The 24,787-nt window shown below is 33.3% G+C and overlaps 1 protein-coding gene and 1 long non-coding RNA gene across 4 annotated transcripts in view; one reads left to right on the forward strand and one right to left on the reverse strand.

Annotated features, from left to right (window-relative positions):
• The first annotated feature begins 1,776 nt into the window (after positions 1–1,776).
• Positions 1,777–24,787, forward strand: part of LOC128191876 (uncharacterized) — a 33,200-nt gene continuing 10,189 nt past the window's right edge. Inside the window, exons 1-10 of one of the 3 annotated variants that reach the window (XM_052864224.1) lie at positions 1,777–2,006; positions 2,249–2,388; positions 6,788–6,839; positions 7,278–7,383; positions 14,115–14,203; positions 15,638–15,744; positions 16,229–16,266; positions 16,765–17,003; positions 20,242–20,406; positions 24,501–24,608. In XM_052864224.1, coding sequence (XP_052720184.1) covers positions 7,344–7,383; positions 14,115–14,203; positions 15,638–15,744; positions 16,229–16,266; positions 16,765–17,003; positions 20,242–20,406; positions 24,501–24,608 — 786 coding nt within the window. In that variant the 5' untranslated portion in view covers positions 1,777–2,006; positions 2,249–2,388; positions 6,788–6,839; positions 7,278–7,343. Of the gene's footprint in view, positions 2,007–2,248; positions 2,389–6,787; positions 6,840–7,277; positions 7,384–14,044; positions 14,204–15,637; positions 15,745–16,228; positions 16,267–16,764; positions 17,004–20,241; positions 20,407–24,500; positions 24,609–24,787 lie in introns of those variants that run through there. The other 2 variants (XM_052864225.1, XM_052864223.1) reach the window with 2 other exon arrangements.
• On the reverse strand, positions 5,191–13,921 carry LOC128191883 (uncharacterized). Its single transcript, XR_008244480.1, has 2 exons — positions 12,677–13,921; positions 5,191–5,757 (listed from the first exon to the last, which is right to left on the reverse strand). It is a non-coding gene; the product is annotated as an uncharacterized LOC128191883 (long non-coding RNA).

The raw sequence follows: 24,787 nt of genomic DNA on the forward strand, positions 1-24,787 counted from the left end.
TATTGCTTCATTGTTAAAATAATTCTATATTATGTGACGAAACAAGTCACAGCTGTCAGAGTTAATAGGGAAAATTAATAACTTTGTACTTTTTGCAGATTGCTCGGCGAGAGTTTGTATATATATATATACATTTATATATACAATTATAGACATAAAAGTAACAAAATAGATTGTTTTCCTCTTAACGTCACTACTTTTTAGGCGAGCTTCAATTTTGATTGTTAAGCTAAGTAACGCTTTAAAGGTTTTATAAAAGAAAAAATTATGTATACCTAAATGAAGGAAGAGGAGAAAATTTAGATTTGTGTTGATCGGTCAAATGAAAATTCCTTCAAATTGTCAAATTCTCGAGGCATGCAAAGCCGTATATATTTTTACCAGATTTACTAATATTAATGTTAATTAAACCATGTCGTGGTTGTCGTCCCATGCATGCATCGGGAATGGACACACAACCCGTGGCTTGCGACGACGCGGTTGTATACATGTATCAAGAGGCTGCTCAGATGATATGTCCAGTGAATCAGATACAGAGTGAGGAGCGAAAGAGACTATATTTTGGCTTTTATTGTGCTGTTTATGTTTACGCCCATGATTTCGCAAAAATGAAAAAAAAAATACAAATCAAGTTATCATTGAATTCCATTTATTCATGACAGTCAAATGTCAGCTGCTAACAGCTTACTCGAATCCAATAAAGCCCGAAGGACGAAAATGATCACTTCTTAATATTCAAAGAAATTTAATGATTCCTTATTGCTTATATTTAAGCTATGATATTCAGCAATTGTAAGATTTAGTATAAGAATAATAACATATTTAATTATGCAAACCCCGCTCGGGCCCCAACGATACGTCAATTAAATTCATTGGACTATAATTACAGAATCGATTTGTAGTGTTATCACAGATAAAAACATTGAAAAATGTAAATATATGCAGTGAGTGAAATAAGTTGCGAATGCATGTTTTCTTTTGTTTCTTTTAGCAATTAACGTACCGATGTACTTTGACAGTAATTTGGTGAATTTTTATAATTAAGATGTAAATATAAACAATAGAACCGTTTTAACAAGACCTTGGACTTTCAGTAGGACGTAGCATTCTATTCCTCGCGTCAAAACAAGTTAAAAATGACGCGGTTTCAAGCGAAATGTGCGCCGATTGCATATATAGTCTTTGCTCAAAAGCCAGACAAATCTTGTTGATTTCAAAGAGCCATGGTTGAGTGGCTAGTATTGAAATAGACAGGCCTAGTACGTCACATTGCTGTTTGACACAAAGTTCTACCGAAAAATCCAAGCTCTTGTTAAAATAGTTCTAAAATGCTTTCTTTGGCGATTCATGCGGGTTATATGAGGGTATATAGCGATCATTTACTTAAAAAAAAAATAAATAAATAAAAACCCGCTAACGTGGGTTATGTATTTTTTCTGCAATTTATTCAAATATCATGATGATAACAAAAGTATGACGTCATAATAATCGCACTTTTTAAAATTAAACTCCACAACGCATATATAGGTCTACATGTATTTTTATTAATATATTCACTGTCAGGCTTATTTAGTCGATTTTTTTTAAATCTCCCGCTAAATTATTAGGCAACAGAGTTGTTATTTTTACATCGATTCCAAATTAAGATCCACCACTTGTACTACCTATGACGTAGCATGACATTGCACCTATCTACGAAAGGTCACTGCCGAGGTTTTTGACCTCCCAAAGCATGTTTGTTTGTTGATCTTGCAATAACCGTGACAAGAGTTGAATTATTTATGCTAGCATCACCTTAAAAGAAACGAAAATATTCAAATCGTAAAAAATTAAATCAAATTTAAATCATTGCGAACGTTCCGGTATCGAATCAGCTGTTGCAAGTGCGGTATTACGTGACACATTTCTAATTTTAGTTGTTTACTTTTTGTAACGAGCGCCGACCTCACCAAGGGAGAAATAGAAGACGGAATATGATTGGTTCGGCAATTTGACCTATATTTTAGGTAAGTTGTTTACAGGTTACGGACAAATTTGTAATTTCTCTTTTTATTAGGAATTATATTATCAAAGTTTAAATTGAAAATGATTAATATTAGTTTTTTGCATATTTTGAGTACTTAATATTTCATATTGAATGCGTACTTTCTCCGATAATGCTCGCAAAAGTATTTGACACCAGCTGAATTGCAATATATTTGAACCAATGAAATCGCTTGTTAGAAATTTTATGTTAAATTTGGGTCAGTGCTGGTTGTGAATAATTGGGTCACTCAGTCATGGAGAGTTCACATACACGAGATAATTGACCGACTGTCTAAATTGAAGTGAGGACCCGGGGACATAAACACCCTCCTTCTCAAGGTTCCCCATCTTACATCGACCCAGGTAAGTCTGTTATTTTTATGCAGGTAACGAATTGGCTATGTAACCGGTGTATTCTGTCGAAAAAATTTTGTGAAATGGACAAAAACACAATAATAACTAGGGATAATGTCACGTCTAATCATGTTTAATGATAATTACAGACAACAAAGAAGTTGTTTACTCGTTTTATTAATACTTTTTATCATTCCGAGTTTTCTCTAAATCGGTAGCCATGATTAGCCGGCGTTTGCACGAATGCATTTTAATAATAACAACCTTTATTATAAAGGTGCATCATAGACCAATATTGCATGTCAGTTTAATGATTATTGTAATTTTATGCAAACAATCTAAAGTTAAATAAGTATATTACTTAAGCATATGTATATATTCTTGTTTTCCCGGTGGTGTCGCTGATTTCTAGAAAACGTAGATCTGGAGGTTATTGCATAATCAGGCTGGGGGTGGGACAGTGATGTAATAATGACTGCACACTGTGCAAAATAGACAGACATTTAAAGGAAGTGTCTACTGGTGATTGTAAGTGTTACTTGAAAAAGTGAATTGTCAATTTGGAATCTTTAAAAATATCATGTACATAATTAAAAATAAACCAAAAGGCTGCAGTATTTCAAAGATCTGTGATGGGTTTTCCCTCCCTAAAATTTCCTCTGTTATATAATGATTAAAGAATCATGGATACAGGTCTGTCTGTACACTAGTGAACATGGCGGTTACTTGTGACTGCATGGGACATGTGTTGTTTTGTTTTTAAGACATCTTTACCCATATACCCCTATTAAACACCTACATTATGTAGGTTTCATGCTTCATGGCCCAGTAGCTCTTGAATTACAAGCCCACACTTGACCCAAAATAGAAACTTTAGAAAAAGATATTGAGTCATGTAACAAAGGGAAGTGGCAGTCTAATTGAAGTATTTTTTGATTCGTAAATTCAGCGTGACTTTACTCATATAATGATCATTGTACGGTTAACTTGAGTTCAGGTATTTTGAAAAGGTTTTGAATAAAGGTGCACAGTCCCTTTGAATACATTCGGTAACAACATGCTCAGAATCTTGATTAAAATTGTGGCCCGATTCTAGAATTATTCATACTGGTTGATGATGATGATACACATACAAGGCAAGCCCAAGCACACGGAAGAGAAAGTGTCAAGGGAATCCCAACTTATATGAGATAATGCAATTTGAAGTTTCGAGTATGGTACGTGGGATTATAAATAACAAAACTACATGGGACTGTATGGATATTACAAATACTTGTTTATTTAAATTAACTAAGTAAGTGGAAAACTGATGATAGATACTCTGAAAGTTTTTCCTTAAATTACTTCATTTTTGTGACTATATTTTACAAATGTCAGGGTTTTTAAAAGTTCTCTCAATCAACTATCTTATCATACAAACTTATGAGAGGGGTCATCAAGAATGTGGTACGTTCTAAAGTTAAAAAGCATACATCTTTAGATGATCAAAAACATAAGTGCATGCAGTGGAGTCAATTCCAAAGTAATTATACATGTGTATATTGTACAAACTTTAAGACTTTTTTGAAAAAACAAAAAATGACAAATTTTTACCAGTTGAAGTACAGTAAAAACCACTTTTGTATAAATGTTGACCAATATAAGAGACTTGCAGATAAATTGATGGTTTTTGTACGTGAACTATAATCATAGGCAGCATATTTATAATCGAATATTCTATGGTATCAAAATATTGGGGATACCATAAGTTAGAGGGAACTGTTGACAAAATATATGAAGATTTTGTACATCTTAATTTAAGTACATTGAAGTATAGGATATTACAAAAGAGGATTACACAGTCAAATGGAGAAACCCCTTAAAATATTGTTTTTCATTTTAAAAGCTACAATGGGGTGGTGGGAGGGGGAGATAGCAGTTTAGAACTGAATGGAATTAGTACTGTAATGATTTATAAAAATCTAAAAGGATTATGTTTATCGATGAAGGGGATGTATGTATTACATAAACGATGCTGCTTTTACCAATATTTTATTCATATTTCAAATTTAAAGTCAGGAGAAAAGAAAGAGGGCTTGTAATGAAAGATTGTTATCATTAGAGTGTATCATACTTCACAGAAATGTTTATCCATGTATGTACTAAGTCACAATACACCTATGTCAGTAGGTCATAGGGGCCATTTTCTGTGCTTGAACAAACAAGGCAGGAATTTGGGCATTATATGGGCAATGTAGTGGAAATTCAGAGAAAATTCGACAAAACCCCAGATCTCTTTTCTCAGTTTTCTGTTTAGCTTTTGTTTGATTGGAATTTTTGTTTGTTCTGTTTAAGGAAATAAAGAATACTTCTTTTGGTCAATAGCTGTAGCCTTATGCTTGAGCTGTCTATACTGATATCAGGGATGTTGTTGTTTTGTTAGTTGATTAATAAATAATATATCATGCATATAATGTGAATATCTAACTAGAGAAGACACCTCAATGGTCTAAAATGAGGCCCAATGAATTTTTAGATATCTTAATCGTGAACTGTTAGCCCTTTTGTTTTATGCTTGCAATATGCCGCAATATATAGGTATATTGTAAGAATACATAGATATATGCCTATGTGTGATTGTAATTCATGGCAAAAATCGATCATGGCAGAAATTTTAAACACTCAAGAGAAATATTTATCCAGTAGCTGGTCCGTTGACTAATTCTGTTTTTCTGAATAATCTTGACTAAAAAAAATGTTACCCTCTCCCCCTCTTCCCCCCCCCCCCAAAAAAAAAGAAGGAAAAAAAAAACAGAGATAAAAAACAAAACACAAGTTAATGATGATTTATTAATTCAACACTAAAAAGGTAGCATCTTAAACATGAGATTCAAAGAAGAGGTAAACAAATAAAACCCAGCTAGCCCTGTTTCATGGTTGAATGTCCAAACTTTCTTAGTCATCAAATATGGAGGTCACTGACTTTGGTATTTTGCGTACATGGTATTGAATACTGTATATTTGTTTTGTGTGTGAAGGAAAGCAGCTGAATAGCCCAATATTAAAGTTGACTTCTTCATGCTTGGTATGGTAAAAATCATGAACAGAATCCCAAGGCGCCAGCAAATCTCAGGTCGTAGACAGGGATTAGGATTTAGAGGAAGGAAAGCAGTCCTTGACTTTTTAAGCAATAAGTACAAAAGCAGAAGATTTGTTCAGCTGTGGGAACTGTATAGTTGCTCTTTGCATGAAGATGTTCATGAGGTTTTTTTGTAGATGAAACTGCTGTCAGCAAGGTTGGCAATGGGTTGCAGTAAACAAAAAGTTAATTGCTCTTGGAGGCATAAATCTTCTGCATGTTAAGTTTTATGGGAGGTATTGGGTGGATCTCGCTGAAAGCTGAAAGACATTGATATAAAGGTGTTTATCCTTTGCTATGAACTCTTGATTTTTACTACTGACTCATAGATGTGTAATGATAAAAGAGCAAATCTCCTTTCCTGGCCCTCAACAATTGAAAGTTGAAACAAAAGGAATATTTAAAAATCGTGCAAGCAGAATTATATCAATTAAAATTTTAAGTCAGACAACCTAATTGAGTACCATAATTCTGAAAACTTGGTTATTAACAGTATTCCAATTCTACCATTTGAACCTTTTTCTGTGAAGAAAATGAACAATGGTTAAAAATACTGTCTCTTATATTTTTTTTTATAAATCATTGAAACTATTATAGTTTGATATAATGTAACTAAGCAGTTGTTAGAAACAATGCATGTGCTGACTGCACTTGCAAAACAAAGAAGTTTGATTATAAGGATAATGTTTTTTAGATTTAGTTGAATGTAATTTGTAAGAATAGCATGTGGGCTTTTTGCCCCTATGGAATGCCAACAATGAATTGAATTTTACAAATCTTTGGCCATGCCACATATGCATGATCAGTTAAAGAACAAACAATTTACTTTTAAAAGTATTGATCCACAAAATGCATGCATGCACTTTTTGAAAGCATGTTCGTGAAAAAAGTTGTATGTTTTTAATATGAAAAAAAAAATATAAAATAGACGCTGAGGCATTTGTAAATAACAACAGTCACATTAAAAACGAAAACAATACAGCCATCTTTAAAAAAAATCATCTTATTCTTAATTGTCAGATTGGTTCATCCATACATCACCGATAGATAATCGAGTCTCATGAATGTACGTTAATGAACCTGTAAGCAAATTATTGTGATGTCATAAGGCTGTTCTAATTTTGATAATTTTTCTGTTATTTACATGTTAAAGTTGTTGCCTATTTTAATCTATCGGTTGTAGAGCTCGCTTTTTCAGTCTACCAACTGTAACACATAGCTGAGAAGTGCATTTTTTTACTGTATACATCTACCTTATCATTAACATATTTTGTTCTTTCTTTATTTTAGCAGCTGTAGATGGTGAATCAAGGGAGTCCTAACATGGATTGAAACTCGATCCGTAAGTCACTTAATGCAAACAGAAGTCAGTTATAGACTAATAGACATGGAAGGTTTTGTACTTTGGAAGCCGGTTGGTCGCTTTGTTTTCCTGAGTAAGGGCCTTGCAGCAATAAGTATAGAGATTTACAAAAGTGAAAAACAAAGCTATAAAATTGTTTGAATAGCCTGGTTGGTATCACACGTGTTTGGGGTGGCCATGTTGCATAGCAAACATGCTTGTGAATTTTTTGACTCAAGCGGCCCCATTTACAAAAAATGAAGAGCCATTAAAAAGTTAAATAACAGGACTTGGACAATCATAAAAGAGATCTGGCTTTTTAACTGACAGGATGAATTTTTTGGTCCGCCTACCATTGCTTATGAATTATTCTATCATAATGCTAATTAACTAAAGAAATATATATTTAACTGTTGTGTGTTATTGTTTATTTTATAGGTGAAATGGTCTAACTTGAGTCCTACCTGGAAAGAAACTTAACTTAAAGACCTATTTCAGCATAATATGACAACGATGGGAAAAGAAGCAAGTTTGGATGGATTAGGTAATGAACGAGAAATTAAGAAAGCAGGCATGCATGAATTGATACTGAAATAACATTGATCAAGCAGAGATATCATTGGATCACTATATCTGTGCATTTAAAAATATTGTTTACCTGCATATTTTGTTCAGAAGGTTGTTTTACAAAGGGAGTCAAAATGCATGGATAATTATGGGGGTTGCATTCTTAAGAATTTTAAATATTACATAATATTACATAATAGTAAGTTCAAGGCTTTGAACCTTTTTTCACAAAACTGAAAAGGATATAAATTGCTGTGCTAATGCATTTCTTCTAATTAAATAATGTGTTCTTTCCATTACAAAGCTGAGAGCTTATCTGTTTATATCTTACGATATATATTTTCAATTAAGTTTTGTTTGATATCTTTCTATTGGATCAACAAAGGTACTTATATTTACTCTAAATTACTTGCTCCAAAAAGTTAACCTTTAGCTGAATGTTTGGTTACAATAAGTTTGACATCCTTGATCTACAATTTTTATAGAAATTGAAATAAATGCAAATTTAATTGTTTCCCAGGAAACATTATACCCATAACAATGTACACATGTATACTATGACCTATCCTCCAGACACAAAATTTTTTTCTGAATAAATAGTTCAAGATTATCTTCAAAAATAACTTTTTCAGGAAGAAACACAATGCCAATTCTAAATTATTCAAGCTACCATATTTCAAATTGATTTACATGTAGTGTTGCTAGAGGTGATTGAACCCGTGACCCCATAAGGGCAAAGACTGGTCATGTTTAGCTTTACAGTGTAATATTCATATACATTAGATGCAATCTTTTAGAAAGCATTAGCAAATCAAAGAAATGTGTACTGGTAAGTACAAAACAAGAACTAAACAAAATATCTGTAAGCAGTAATCTTTCTCACTGTGTGAATAGATCAAGCATCTATATAAGAATCATGATACATGTGAATATACAACATTTTTGAAGTTTTTCTTGTTCTGTCACAAATGAGATAATTTTAATCTTATGCCTTAAAATTTGCTGAATCACACCCAAAAAATTTGGTATTGCCCTGCAGACAAAGTTTTTTTTCACAGGAAATAGTTTTATTGCCGTCTTGAAACTGATATCATGATGTCAATTATTCTGCATATTAATTACAACAAGTTGAAACTAAAGAGTCAATTAATTGAAAATGTAAAAGTTCCTAAAAAATCAACATGTCGAGACAATGTCTGCAACTCCTTCCTTTGAATTCTGAGGAATTTGTTTAATTGATGAGAAATCAACAGAACGAGAGTGATAGAGGTCAATTTTTACGATTTAAGGGAAAATATTTACATTTGCAAATGTTTTCCCTTATACCACACTGTTTTCGCAATCCGCTGTTATTCCTGCATAACATCATTATGGGTCAAGAGGTCAAAGTAGCGCATGAATAATCTAGGTCACTACTTTTTCTATGTGCTCAACCTAATGGAAGGTTCAAGTGAGCTTTTCTGATCACCGGTTGTCTGTCATCTGTCCGTCTGAAAACTTTTCACATTTTTTACTTCTCCTCTAGAACCACTGGGCCAAATTTAACCAAACTTGGTACAAAGCATCTTTATGGTAAGATGATTCTAATTTGTTAAAATTTAGAGCAAAGCCCTTTTTAACAGGGAGATAATTGCAAAATAGTAAAAATAGGGTTCATGTCTTAAAAAATCTTTTTCTCAAGAACCACTGCACTAGAAATGCTAATATTTACACCAACGCTTGTATAAATAGTGAAGATTTTAAATTATAAAATTGTGACCCCCGGACTAATACTGGGGCCCCAAGATGGGTTTAATGTTTACCATAGATATATATATGGGATATGTTTAAAAAAATGTTCCTCTCAAGAACAACAATGCTAAAATTCGTGAGATAACTATGCAAGCATCCTCAAATAATGTAGATTCTAAATTGTTAAAACCGTGACCCACAGACTAATACTTGGGCCCCAAGACAGGTTCATAGTTTAACATTTGACATCGAAATATATATGGAAAATGTTATAAATCTCCTTCTCAAGAATTACAGTGCTAGAATTTATGAGATTACGATGCAAGCATCCTCAAATAATGTAGAATTCAACTTGTTGAAATCTTGACAATCCAACTAATACTTGGGAGGCCTATGAGGGGTTCAAAGTTTGAATAAAAATATATGTGGGAAATGTTTAAAAATCTTCACAAGAAATACAATTGCACAATTACCATGCAAGCATTCATTTTTTTTCTTACAAATGGTAGATTCCAAATTGTTTAAATTGTAACCCTAAACTAATACTGGGGCCCCACGATGTTCAATGTTTGACTTTGAAATATATTGGTAAAATATTTAAAAACTAAAATAAAAAGAACTGTTGTTCAGGTGAGTGATGTGGCTCATGAGCCTAGTTTAAAACTTAAAAATAGCGATGGACTTTTAAAAAAAAATACATTTCACATTGAATGGTAAGAAATGACAGATGTCAATAAATTACCAGTAAACTTGTTTTTGAAGTTAAATGTCCGTAAACTAGTTTTGATTTTAAGCTCACCTGAGCCAAAGGCTAAAGTGAGCTTTTCTGCTCAAAAGAACTATATATGATATTAGTCAAATTTGATAAGTTTAAAACATATTCTGATGAAAAGAAATTGTAAATTTTTTAATTTGAAAAATTTTTAATACACAATTTTATAAAAATGCTGTTTGAGCGGACCGGAAGTGACGGACAATCATGGTTTTACCTGATCGGCTGTAAGAATTCAAAAATATATTATTCCTGAAAATTTCAATGTTCTATCTTCAATCATTTTTAGAAAAAGGGAGAACTAAATCACTTTTTAAAAAAAGAAAAACGAACATAACAGCTGACCGGAAGTGACGTCATCAACAAAAATGTACGTGATAAAAGACCTTGATATTTTGTATTATTCGTGAAAATTTCATAAAAATCTGTTGTAGCATATTCGAGATATTTGAGTTTTAAGAAAAATGTTAAGAAAAAAAAAAAATAATTATAGTGAAAAATAGAGAAAAAGAGACCTAACAAAAACAATAGGGTCTTCTGTTGGAAACAGAAGACCCTAAAAATATTTAAAAAATTTCTTCTCAAAAACTGATTGGCCAGAAAAGCTTAAACTTGTGTGGAAGCCTCCTCAGGTAGGGTAGATTCAAGTTTGTTCAAATCATGGTAGGATTATATATATATTCATTTTGTTAAAGTGAGACTTGGATCAAAAGTGAGCTTGTCTAACTTTAATGGCCCTGGGGCAGGACTTTCCTGTCACCTCAGGGCAATTATGCTGGTATGTTGCCTTCGAAGCCATTTAATTAATGTACATGTATTGGTTCAAGTTCAAGTTCTTTATTCCAAGAGACAAATGTCTCATAGGTTATACATATGAACATATACATATTAAATAAACAGTAAGAAAAACAAAGTGTACATAATCAATTTGGATAATTCACATGGAGAGTTCGTTGCTTGTTTGCATAATATAAATATTTACCTAAATTACACAGTTCTTTAGTATTAGAGGTAGATAATAACTGTATAACTTTATAGACACTTGGTTTTCGGGAGTAGTATTTTTTAATATACTTATCTCTTAAACTACAAAGTGATGGACAAATAAGTAAAAAATGGAACTCATCTTCAATTACATTTAAGTTGCAAGATTCACATTTTCGACAATCACGTGTTAAATTATCATACCTCCCTGTTTCAATCTTTAAGTCATGTGAGGACAACCGTAAGCGTGTAATTAATTTACGATATTTTACATGAATTGGTTTCTTTAGGTAAACTTGTAAACAAAAATGATCAACAACATGTTTATATAATATACATTTTGATGCATTGCTTATATCGTTAACAACTTTTTGTTTAAAGACATCACACATTCTATTAAATATAATATCTAAAATAACAGACTCTTTCATAGTACTTTGATATAAATCGGCTAAGCCTAAGATGGACAATTCTTTCCTAATATTTGAAATCCATATGTCATTATTTTTCACCATGTCTTCGTAGCATGCTTTTAAAATACAGTTTTTACTGTTTCTTAATTTAAACCAGTATTTAAAAATTTTTTGTTTCCTGAAAATCTCTAATGGAAATCTACCTACTTCATAATAAACTGCACTGTTGCAAGTATTTTTTCTGACACCCAAAACCTTGGTATAATGTTTTCTGGTTAAATCTTTGTCACTGTTTCAACAGAGTTAACCAGTTTCTTTGCTGATATATAATGAATTTGAAATTATTTCATAATGTTCATTAAGAGGTATAATGGGCATTTTCAGGCTATATATTTTTAGGCTCACCTGAGCCAAAGGCTCAAATGAGCTTTTTTGTTAAAGATTTGTCCATTGTCTGTTGTTGTCAGTGTCGGCAACGATGTTGTCATTGTCATAAACTTTTCACATTTTCATTTTCTTTTGCACTACCACTGGGCTGATTTCAACCAAACTTAATACAAAGCATTAATGTATGTGAATGTATGTGAAGGGGATTCAATTCAAGTTTGTTCAAATGAAGGGGTATACTCGGGCCACAATGGGGGAAGAGATCAAATTTCTACATTAGAAGATATAGAGGAAAATCTTTAAAAATCAATTAGTCCACAAAGTGGCGTGGGGGGGGGGGGGGGGAGATATAGAGAAAGAGAAAAATCTTCTTACAAATACTAAAACACCAAAAAGGGCCTGGTATTCACAATAAAAATCTGTGGGTAAAAATCTGCGGATTTTTTAACTTCCAGACCAAAATCTACTGTACTTAGTTGTCAAGATATTTTGATTTTGAGACTGTAATGCTGATTTAATTAGAGTTATGGCTATTGTTGCTCAGTTGAGCGATGTGGCCCCTAGGCCTTTTGTTTTTATTTTAAATATCTGTATAAAATATTGATACGTGGCATAAACTGTTCTTACATCTTTGTCCCAATGTAGTGTAAACCAATCCATGTGATGATATATTAATAGCAAATATTTGATAGTTATTATTTTATCTTATCAATTTAGAGGGGATAAACTTTTTTGGTCTATTTGTTTGTCTTTTTGACTGCTCACTTTAATGATACCGAAGCACCATAAACATTTTCAAATTTATTCATTAAAAGACTACCAATGTTCAAACATTTCATATATATAGAATGGGTTTTGATATTTAAAATATTCTGTTAAATTAATTTATTTTAAAAATACAATGTGTTAAACTAAGTGAATTTTTTTTAAGATCATTTAAAAATACTGACACAAATCTAGAAAGACAAGCAAAATTAACTTACCTTAGAAAACCTGGCCAAGAAAAATCAGAAGAACATAATGTGCCTTTCTTTTCTTCAGATCTTAAAGATGTTACCTGTCTGTAAAAAACTTGACAAAAATCCTTATTTTCCAAACAATTAGACATAGCAACATAGAACTGAGATTGTTAATTTGGTCTGTGTTGCTATGGTTATTGTTACTTCAGTGTCCCAATTCTCTGTATAGATTAACGTCATATTCATTAGCAACCTTATTATTACCTTTAGTATTTTAGCACATCATTTCTGTGGATCACAAACTACTTCATATGCCATAGTCAACTTGTGACAAATTGATGCGAAATTATTTTGTCCTGTATGTGGTGAACAAAACAATGGTGGCGTTGTGAAATTGAGGCCAAAAAAATCTTGGTTTCGTTCTTTGTTACATTCAGTGGAGATAAAAAAATTAATGGAAAATGTTTAATTTAATTCAACTTTTGAATCAGATGAGAGGATTGGGGAAATGTAATGAAGAAGCAGGTAATTAAATACATCTCAGATATCAACTTTTGCAAAAAAAATTTTCGAGTAAAACCTTTTTTATCATGGTTTGATTAGTTCTAGACAAAACTAGTAAATGTAATAAAGGTTTACTTTTATTATTTTTTAAAATAAAGCAGTATTTCAAAATTTAAATAATTCTCGAAAAGTAAAGGGAAATTACTTTTATAAGTATGTTTGACTATATATGGAAAACTTAAATTTAAGCATGTCCAGATTCCAGAGCAAACATTGCATATAAACTTGAAGAAAAAAAGCTGTCAATGATTAGCAAGATTTCAGAGCCTTTCTGTACGATGAATTGAAAGTGTCCAACAAGGCAAATAATCAAATTCATCTATATCACTGGACTATTATAGTCTTTGACTGCATGGCCACCTTCCTGGCTTTGTAATTATTAATTAGGTAAACAATATATCTTATAAAAAAAGCCAACCAAGTTCATATTTTTGTGAAAATTATGCTACATTTTCAGTTTGAATTAGTCCTTACTGTATACAAAGTATTTTAAATATGTACTATTATTTATTCACACGGGTCTGGTTGAAAACGACTAGCGAAAGTTTATTTCCACAAGTTTATTTATATAAACATACAGAGATGAACAACTAGTTCATGTCATGACAACTAATTTCAGTGATCAGAGATTGCTCTGCAATCATTCTACGAATATGTATTCTTTATTTCTAAAAAAAATAATTTTAAAAACGATAAGCAATTACAAGCCCTTGAATTTCAGTGTTATTTCCATCATATTCATATGAACCACCAAAGAAGCAATTTATGAATCATAAAAATGAACATATTGCATTTCAGTGGGATATACCAAAAATATTTGAAAATGTAAATACTAGTATTGATATGCGCTTTATTTTCTATTGTTGTGATGTTGACGTTTTGTTGTCCTTTATTGTAGAGTTTGATGGGGACACTGTACTGTGTAGAGTATGTGGAGATAAAGCCAGTGGGTTTCATTATGGAGTGCACGCTTGTGAAGGATGCAAGGTAGGTGGACTAGTGGATCTGCCGAGTTTTTAACTGGCGGGTTTTCCACCGGAAAAATCCGGTTATTAAAATGGTGAAAATGGCGGATGTGCATGCTACTGCCAAAGGGTACCTTCATTGTACGGATAACTCCTACAGTTTTCAAGATAGGAAGTTGTTCTTTTGCAGATCAGTTGAACATATATTAGAGGTGTGCATATTGCTAGCATCTTGATTTCTGATTATTTTATAAAAAAATTCTAGCTTTTTAACTTACTCATTTTTTGGCAAAATATTGAATATAGGGTACCCTCATTGTACGGATAATCCTCCTACGGTTCTCAAGATAGGAAGTTGTTCTTTTGCAGATCAATTGTACATATATCAGAGGTGTGCATATTGCTAGGATTTTGATTTCTAATAATTTAAAAAAAAATACCAGCTTTTGAACTTAGTCATTTTTTGGCAAAATATTGCATATGGGTACTCCATTTCACTGGATATGGTAGGTAGTGTTTATCAATTCAGGGTTGAAATGGATTATGGATACAGTTCACATAAAAGAAAACCTGGTTTACTGTCACATTGACAGCTTTTCACTTGTTCAATGATTTGATTAAATCTCCGGATCTTAGTCATACAACTCATACAACTTGTATAATGCGCTATATCGGCAGTCACTACTCCTGTGTTCAGGTAGTATCAAGAATTACGGCTTGAAAAAATGGGGTAAAATTTTAGTCCTATGTACAACACACTTTTAATCAAAATTTGGCTGAAAAAAAGTGTCTGTTATACACGTGACATTACGGTTATATACATTTTACAATTGCTCTATAAAACCAATTCAGAAATGAACTAATTTCTGTTCAGTCTAAATACTTTTCGTGATAATAGGTGGATGTATATTTGTCAATATCTTTTTTTCTTATTTGTATTCTCATTTTGAAAAAAAAATGACATAATTAATGGAATTTTTAGCTTGAAGAAAAAAAGCTAGAGATGGATATTGTCTTTCATTCTTAACCTCAGAACCACAGAACCAAATATTTGTAAATTACAAGTAAACGATGTGATATCGCCTCCGTTAATCTTTATGGTCAAAATCAAAAATGGTGGAAATATTTTGAACAACACTGTGCATTTTATTACATATGAATAGAAAATTTGTAAATAAGCTCCATCGGTCAAGTTTGGGACACTGTATCTCAGGTGAGTGATGTAGCCCATGGGCCTCTTGTTCTAGTTCTATTGTGAAATGAAAAACTCAAACTGGCATTGGTGTTGCATTGATATGTATGCCTGACTCCTGTATGGCATAATTTCCTATCGCCTATGAGTTTTAACTGAATTAATAGTTAATAGAAAAGCTCATAGTTAAAATCATCCCTCAAGTGTGTTTAGTATATTTGACATTATGAATAGCTGCTTAATATCACATGTAAAATTTTGCAGGGGTTTTTCCGCCGCAGTATACAGCAAAAGATACAGTACCGACCATGTCTTAAGAATCAACAGTGCAATATCATGAGGGTCAACAGAAATCGCTGTCAGTACTGCAGGTGTGTACTGGTCAAGTGGTCAAGATTCTTTCTCCTCAGTCATGGGAGACAGAGTCGTGTTCAAATACTGTCTTCTGAAAAAGAAGACAGTCATTATGTATATAGTGAGATCTTACCTTTTGCATGGTTAGCTGGTGAAGAGTGAATAAAGCATCATGGCTATTCTTAATTCTTAAGGACTGAATTATAGATTTAAAACAAAACATCAACAAACCAGTGATGATATCACATGCATTTAGCCACTCTTCTTACCTTATGTTCTTCAGAAATTTTATCTTCAGAAGTTATTCATTTTTGCAATGAAATTTTCAGATCTGAATTAAAATATGTAGATGTTTCAAAGTGCATATTTTTCTTGCTTTAGGGCAAGTTTTTATAATTTTATTACATTTGTGACATTATGAGCTCAACCCTTGTACTTGTAAAAAGTGAGTGCTTCTTCTGATTATATAATATTTAAAAATTTGCTACTTTGTACCATCAGGTTGAAGAAATGCATTGCAGTTGGAATGTCTCGAGATGGTAAGAGAATTTAAAGGTTTTGAATGATTAATTCTTCAAATGTTAATATGTCAATCAATGAAAAGTAATTAGTGTTAGAAACTGGGGTTAAGAAATTTTTCTATTTAACTCTTTAATCTAATTATCATCTTTTTTGTTCTCAAGTCACCTGAAATATCAAATGCAGATTTTACATTTTGTTACTGCTGTTTAATTCAGGTCTATGATTCTCCTGGAGAAAGTTAAAAATGTCCAACCTTAAATATATATTTATAAAAAATCAGTGGAAACAATTATTGAATCACATCAAAATGCTGTACATATATTGCATAAAGCTGTATATGTTTTTGGTGAGAGATTGTTCTGCAATTAATCTAATAGCATTATTGTTTTATAACGTTCTTGGCGTCAGACACAGATATTGAGTATGATTTTTAGGTTGATGTGGATTATAATGATAATTTAATGTTATTTATTCTGTACGATACATATTTAAAACAACTACATTTTCTTTGACAGCTGTACGCTTTGGTCGAGTTCCAAAGAAGGAGAAAGCTCGCATCATTGAACAAATGCAGAAAAACACGATGCACTCGCAGACCAGTCAGATGATGACGATGTTTCAGAACAGCCGGGATCTCATTCAGGCCATCGTAACGGCTCATCACCACACGTGTGTCTTCACACACGGCAATGTACGACAAATGAGGGAAGACGCCATCAAGAATAACAACTTTGTCAACTGCCCTGCTCAAATGGTAAAAATTCCATATTTAGTTTTTTATAAGAAAAGCATTGTGATAACAATGGTTAAAATGTAATTAGTTCTCCTTCTGGTAAAATTGAAAGTGGCTTATATATAGATTTCCTCTCCATCTTCCTTCTGTCTGTTAGTCTGTCACAACACCATGCCTTTTTTTTCTTCCGTATGGTTTTAAGAAATGATTTAAAATTTGTTTCAAGTATGAACTAAGATATGTTTGATGTACAAGTGTTATAACAAATAACTCTTACATTTGACTTGATTTCAGTTTAGGTTTGTGCTGCTCTTAATAAATATATGGGAAATATACTGTAAATGTATTACATTTGGCGTGTATAATATTGTATGGATTTGAATAAGCTTATTTTTGGATGCACTTATTCTTATACATAAATGATTGGTATTTAGGGATGTTCTTGATTTATCGAAAGCTGCTATCTGCCAAAATCGCTACAAGGAATACACAGCCATATGTCATCAGTTTACAGAATCTTATGATTATCAACTTTACTGTCAATGAATGCTTTTATTATGAAGGCATGCACAGTGTATTTAGAAAGATCACATTAAATGCAAAAATTTTCTTTCCAATTATTAGTAAAATTACACTTTTTATCATTTAAACAGTACACTCTATATTCTACAATCATAGTTATTTGACATGTAATTACATACATGTAATTATAACTATTGTTAGGATATTTGAAAGCCTTCAACTTTTCCAACATTTGAGGCTGACATGTATTTTCTATCCCATAGTTTTGACATTATGTTTTTATTATGAGTTTGAAGGTTCTTTTGGACAAGACAGATGTAAGATTTTAGTTCCCCCAGACCTCATTGATGGGACCATAACTGCCAAAAGCGAACTCAAATTTCAAAGATCACTATATGGAAAGGAATAATTTTGTCCATGAAACCCTTCTATACTTAAATTTGGTGGAAGGTTAGACAAGCATACCAACCTGAATTTATTAAATTAAAATTGATTAGTTAGCTTTATTCCCAGACTATGAGCATTGAAAAAAATGGTAAACATGTACTAGTATGCAATTAACTGGTTGCTAATAGCGGTAGTATCAGGGTATTGATTTTATGTTTGTCATACTACATGTTCAGACACCTGCATCAATATACAGTCCAGATGTTATTAATGTCCCTCTAACTACTTTGGTAGATATTGATTTACAAAATGAACTTGGGAAATAATTCAACTGTCATTGTTTATGATGAAATGAAGGGAAAACAAATAGAGAAAGATAGCAGTTTTCTTCAGCAAAGAAGATAAAGCCTTATTTATGATTGGATATCATCCTAATTTATAGGTCACCTGAGTAAACTCGGGTGACCTATTGCTATCCGTTTTCGTCCATTGTCGTGCATTAACAATTTTACATCTTTAACTTCTTCTTAAAAACTACAAGGCTAATTGTTACCATTTTTGGTGTGAGGCATCTCTATTGTAAGAGGAATCTAAATTGTGAAATTCATGGCTCTACCACCCCTGGGGCACCACAAGTGGGGCCAAATATGCAAAAGCCAAATTTTCAAAAATCTTCTTCTCTACTCCCACACATGTGAGGAAAAAAATAGTTGCATGGTTATGATATCCATGAAGCCCTCTACCAAAATTGTGAAATTCATGGCCCCTGTGTCAGGGTTTCTGGCTCTAGGGTGGGGCCAATATGGCCATATAGTAAAAATGTATTAAATCTTAAAAAATCTTCTTCTTTACTCCCAAACATGTGGGCAAAAAACTGAATACATGGTTATGATGTCCACTAACTCCCCTACCTAAATTGTGAAATTCATGGCCCCTGGGTCAGGGGTTCAGGACATGGGGGTTGGGCAATATGGCAATATAGTGTTAATGCATATAATGTTTTAAAATCTTCTTCTCTATTCTCACACATCTGTATGAGAAACTGACTTCATAATTATGTTTACCAGGAAAACTACTACTAACTACTAAAATTTTAAATTTCATATCCCCTGGAGTATGGGTTTTGACTATAAGGCAGGGCCAAAATGGATGTATAGGTGTTAATGCATATAATGTTAAAAAATTATCTTCTTTACTCCCACACACCTGAGAGGAAAACTGAATTCATTATTTAGTAGACCAGATCTTTAAGTTTTTTGCCAAAATTATAGGTTTCATAGTTCTTTTTGAAAGATTTAAGGCAGGGAGGTGGTCGTCATTACAAATTTATAATTTTTCTACGCCAGAATGAAACCCATACGAGTAAATGAATATATGAGATTCCTCAACACGTTTGTGTATGGGTGATATGCTACTCAGGTGACCATTAAGGCCTATTGGCTTCTTGTTATCAAAACTCCTCTTATACATTTTAATGCTTGCCACAAGAAACATTAGACACATTGATCAGTTATGTTGTCATACTTGTGGAATAACATATCATCACAAAATGGCTGACATGTAATTGAAACAACATTTTGTTTTATTAAAAGGATTTTATCGATGGCAATATGTAACATACTCCATAGCCAAGTGGATAAAATGTCAGGCTTGTGATCTGTACATCCCAAGTTGAATTCGGCTTTTGTTGTTACTTACTGATTATTTTAGATATTTTTTTTATTCCCAAACTGCAAATTTTTGCATAATTGACGTATGTCATTGTCGGAAACCCACGGTTGGTGTCACTTCTCTGATGTAAGAGAAGTAAAACTGACTGGGGGTTTCCAACAATGGACATATGTACAGTTCATTCAACATTATATCTTTCATAATCCAATAATTTACTGTAAATTTTGACTTTTTCCAGGTGTTTTATTCCACCTTACATTAAATGATAATTGATTTGACTTTGTGAATTGAGAGGGCAGTTGGTGAGACTGTTAGGGGCAACATCCTGTCTGTTTTAACTAATTTCACTGAATTAAACACAATTCACTGTACTGCCTAGCTTACTCAACTAATCACAAATGACGTCTATTAAGCACTGAAAGGAGGGATGGGGCTCTTCCATTCCGTGACATTATTTTGTTTTGTTGATTATATTTTGATTATGATGTACATGTACTTTCATCCATACATAGATCTCAAGGTGTTCCCTCACCCCCTTAAGAATCACTTGCAATTTGTAATCAACATAAAATACAGTCAAATTAACCAAACTCTTTTTTGTCTGGGAGTAGGAAAAAGTCTATATAATGGCTATAAACCATTGAGCTTCATTACTGAAAGTCCTTATGATTTGCTTCAGGCCTGCCCTCTGAACGGTAACGTAACACAATCCTCGGAGGACACACAGGGCTGGTCGGATATGTCCGAGTTCTTTACGCCTGCCATCAAGTCCGTCGTAGATTTTGCCAAAGCTATTCCTGGATTCTGCTTTCTAAGCCAAGATGATCAAGTGACTCTGTTAAAGGTAATTTAGTATACTCTGCAAAGGTATTCAAGTCCATTTAATGCTGCAATCAGTAATATGGGAATTTGTAATAAAATTATTTTAATCAAATGTCTTTGTTTCATATGAGATTTTTTGTCTTTGGACCATTATGTTGTCAACAAAATCGTTAAGAGTAAAAAAAACCAATAGATTAAGAGAAATTGCATGACAATTAAAAACTCTATGGATAAAACAATACTGGTACCCATGAAGTGTGTGTAGTTTTTAGCTCACCTGAGCTGAAAGCTCAAGTGAGCTATTCTGATCACATTTTGTCTGTCGTCCGTCTGTCCGTCTGTCCGTCCGTCTGTCTGTCTGTCCGTAAACTTTTCACATTTTCAACATCTTCTCAAGAACTACTTGGCCAATTTCAACCAAACTTGGCACAAATCATCCTTAGGCAAAGGGGATTCAAAGTTGTGAAAATTAAGGGCCACACCCGTTTTCAAGGGGAGATAATTAGAAATTAATGAAAAATTTCGAGAAATTTTCAAAAATCTTCTTCTCAAGAACCAGAAAGCCCTGAAAGCTGAAACTTGTGTGGAAGCATCCTCAGGTAGTGTAGATTCAAAGTTGTGAAATTCATGACCCCCGGGGGTAGGGTGGGGCCACAATGGGGGGTCGAAGTTTTACATAGGAATATATAGAGTAAATCTTTAAAAATCTTCTTCTCAGAAACTAAACAGCCAGGAAAGCTGAAACTTGTGTGGAAGCATCCTCTGGTAGTGTAGATTCAAAGTTGTGAAATTCATGACCCCCGGGGGTAGGGTGGGGCCACAATTGGGGTTGAAGTTTTACATAGGAATATATAGAGTAAATCTTTAAAAATCTTCTTCTCAGAAACTAAACAGCCAGGAAAGCTGAAACTTGTGTGGAAGCATCCTCAGGTAGTGTAGATTCAAAGTTGTGAAATTCATGACCCCAAGGGGTAGGGTGGGGCCACGATGGGGGTTGAAGTTTTACATAGGAATATATAGAGTAAATCTTCAGAAATCTTCTTCTCAAGAACCAGAAAGCCATGAAAGCTGAAACTTGTGTGGAAGCATCCTCAGGTAGTGTAGATTCAAAGTTGTGAAAATCATGACCCCTGGGGGTAGGGTGGGGCCACAATGGGGGGTCTAAGTTTTACATAGGAAAATATAGAGTAAATCTTTAAAAATCATCTTCTCAAAAACTAATCAGCCAGGAAAGCTGAAACTTGTGTGGAAGCATCCTCAGGTAGTGTAGATTCAAAGCTGTGAATCATGATCCCTGGGGGTAGGGTGGGGCCACAATGGGGGATCGAAGTTTTACATAGGAAAATATAGAGTAAATCTTTAAAAATCATCTTCTCAGAAACTATTCAGCCAGGAAAGCTGAAACTTTTGTGGAAGCATCCTCAGCCAGTGTAGATTCAAAGTTGTGAATCATGATCCCTGGGGGTAGGGTGGGGCACAATGGGGGGGGGGGGGGTTGAAGATTTACATAGGAATATATAGAGTAAATATTTAAAAATCTTCTTCTCAGAAACTAATAAGCCAGGAAAGCTGAAACTTGTGTGGAATTATCCTCAGGTAGTGTAGATTGAAAGTTGTGAAAATCATGATCCCTGGGGGTAGGGTGAGGCCACATTGGGGGGGGGGGGGGTGTTAAAGTTTTACATAGGAATATATAGAGCAAATCTTTAAAAATCTTCTTCTTAGAAACGGATCAGCAAGATGATTCTTTATACTGTATTTTTCCGACGATTAGTCGGTATTTTTTTCCTCTGAAGCAGAGCACCCGACTTATCGTCTTGTTCGACTTGTCGTAGGCTCGTATTCAGAAATTTTTTAAAAATAGCATTAAAAATCTTGGTTTTAATCATCTTGAGTTGGCTGTGTGATTGAAAATTACGTTGTTGAATTCACTGTTCATCTTTAATAATTATCATTTTCACTCATCTGTCAACACTTAAATACATAATAATAACAACAGTTAATAAAAAATATTACATTGTCTTTAATCAATTAAAAGTTTTACCGTTCCGTTTTCATAAACACATCGTCACATGGTTCTATGTATCACTAGTAGGAAGATAACATTGCGCAGTAAAATTGAAACCAAGTTTGAATGGAAGAAAATATTGCAGTAGGTCCGGGGGATGTTTTTTCAAATTTAATTATTTTATTTGTAAAGAGTTGTTAGTGGAAAGTATAAATCAGAAATATTTAATGGTCAAATTCAATCTTAAAATACGTAATCGGCAATTATCAATACTACTGTTTATACAATAGGCTGACACCGGTTGTGTTAATAATCTTGCCCTAAGGCTGAGATCGTAACGGCAATTTCACTCCCTGTGTATATAAAGAGTACCGTTACAGGAGTGATTATAGTTCATTGATTAATTATTGTCCAATTCTTTGATTATTGTTAGATGATTTTTTTAGAAAACGTATCTATGTCGTATATCGTCATTATCAAGTCGTACAAATGATCGATTTATTTCTCACAGTGTCTATCTGAAACAATAGCGTGTAACTGCATTACTGGATACAAAGTAAACAGTAATTCTTCAAATCATAGTAATTGCTAAGCTTTCTGCACTTGAGATCCCCCTTTGAAGTCCGACACGAGACAGGTGCATGCCTATGACACCGGAAATTGTTAAACAAACATTGACCACGCGCTGAGTCAACAGGTGGCTGGTTACGTATTAATGGCGAATACACTGGCGATAGTCAGAGTGGATACTTATTTTAATGCTTGGGAATAAAATATTTCTGACAAAGTAAGTTTAGTTTTGCATAACACGTGATATCGGGAATTGTTTACAATGCAAGCGACTTTGTAGAAGTTGCCGGTATTTGAAAATTTGATGCATAAGTATAAAGCGTAATTGTTTAAATGTTATTTCATTAATAATAATTGGTAGCAATATCGGTGACTTCGTGGCATGACACACTGATAATGTTACTGCAGTTTTATAGGCCATTTTGAAGTGATAAGATCGACGTATGGTCTGAGATCGACGTATCGTAGGATTTTGTTAAAATTTTGGCTAAAAATGGGCAATTCGACGAGTCGTCCGCATCGACGAGTCGTCGGGAAAATACGGTAATTGTTAAGACTTTGGCTCCAGGACAATTCTTCGGCCTCACAAGAAGGTTCAGAGTTTGATGCAGCTAAATATCCCATATATAAACAATTGAAAAGGATCTTTTTGAAAACTGCAATACTCAACATGTGATATGACTATAAAATTGAGGCAGGCAGCTATTTTTTCATTAAAATCTTTTTGTATTACTGTATTGAGTTATTGCCCTTGATTTATTGATTCTTGATTATTTTAATTAATGCATCCACTGTTAACCAATTATTGTGATGATTATTTTTATACAATTATAAATATTCAATGTATATAAGTTGTTCTGCATAAGTAGTTTTGGGTTAGGCCGGATTAGTTAGTTTATTTTTGATTTCCAATTTTTAGATACTATGAATTATTTTAGGCCGGCACATATATAGGGACAGTGTCTCTTGCATCTCAATGTTCGACTGTGTGGGGTTAAACTTGAACAGTTACAGATAGATTGAGTGTGTGGACACCCCTGTTTTATCTAATCTTCGTGTTTTCTAACCTATGACACAGAGTGTGCGCTCTTTCCTGCCCTGTATCGCATTAATATAAGTGTGCGGTCATACTTGCTTGTGTTATGTTGAGCTGTTGGCGCAAGTGTGTGGTCATTCCTGCTTGCGTTAACGTTGGTACCTGTTGAGTTGCGTAGGTGTGCGGACATCCCTGCCTGCGTAACATTGAGTCCCTATACATGTGCAGGAGCGGAAATTAAAGTCTGCTCTTGTAAATATTGGCAGTAATCGGGGCTATCCCAGTTCCAAGGGGGGAAAATGGATTTTATTTATACAGGATCTACATGTATTATTGTACATTGTCCAGATTGTTTTTATTATGACTCCATTAAGCTGACTTTATCATACCTATTGTTCCTCAGGTGAGTGATGTGGCCCATGGGCCTCTTGTTCAAATTTAACATGATAAAATTAACAACCCTGAAATCATATCTAAATGTGTTATATTTTTTATTTTGCAGGCAGCTACATTTGAGGTTCTGCTGGTGCGCATGGCATGCCTCTTTGATCCCGAATCCAATACAATGATGTTCACCTGTGGCAGAATGTTCAAAAGAGAAGTCTCACAGGTATCATGAACTACTGAATTGTTATACACGTATACCTGGTAAATGTTGTCTATTTAATCATACAAATTGACGGGGCCAAAATTTTCAGGAAAAAGTTGCCAAAATTATTTTGGTCTCATGAACAAGACCAGAATATTAAGACAAGATCAAACAGTGCTATTACAAGGAGTGCTAGGACT

Source organism: Crassostrea angulata, chromosome 7 (assembly GCF_025612915.1).
Source record: "Crassostrea angulata isolate pt1a10 chromosome 7, ASM2561291v2, whole genome shotgun sequence".
NCBI classification, from domain to species: domain Eukaryota; kingdom Metazoa; phylum Mollusca; class Bivalvia; order Ostreida; family Ostreidae; genus Magallana; species Magallana angulata.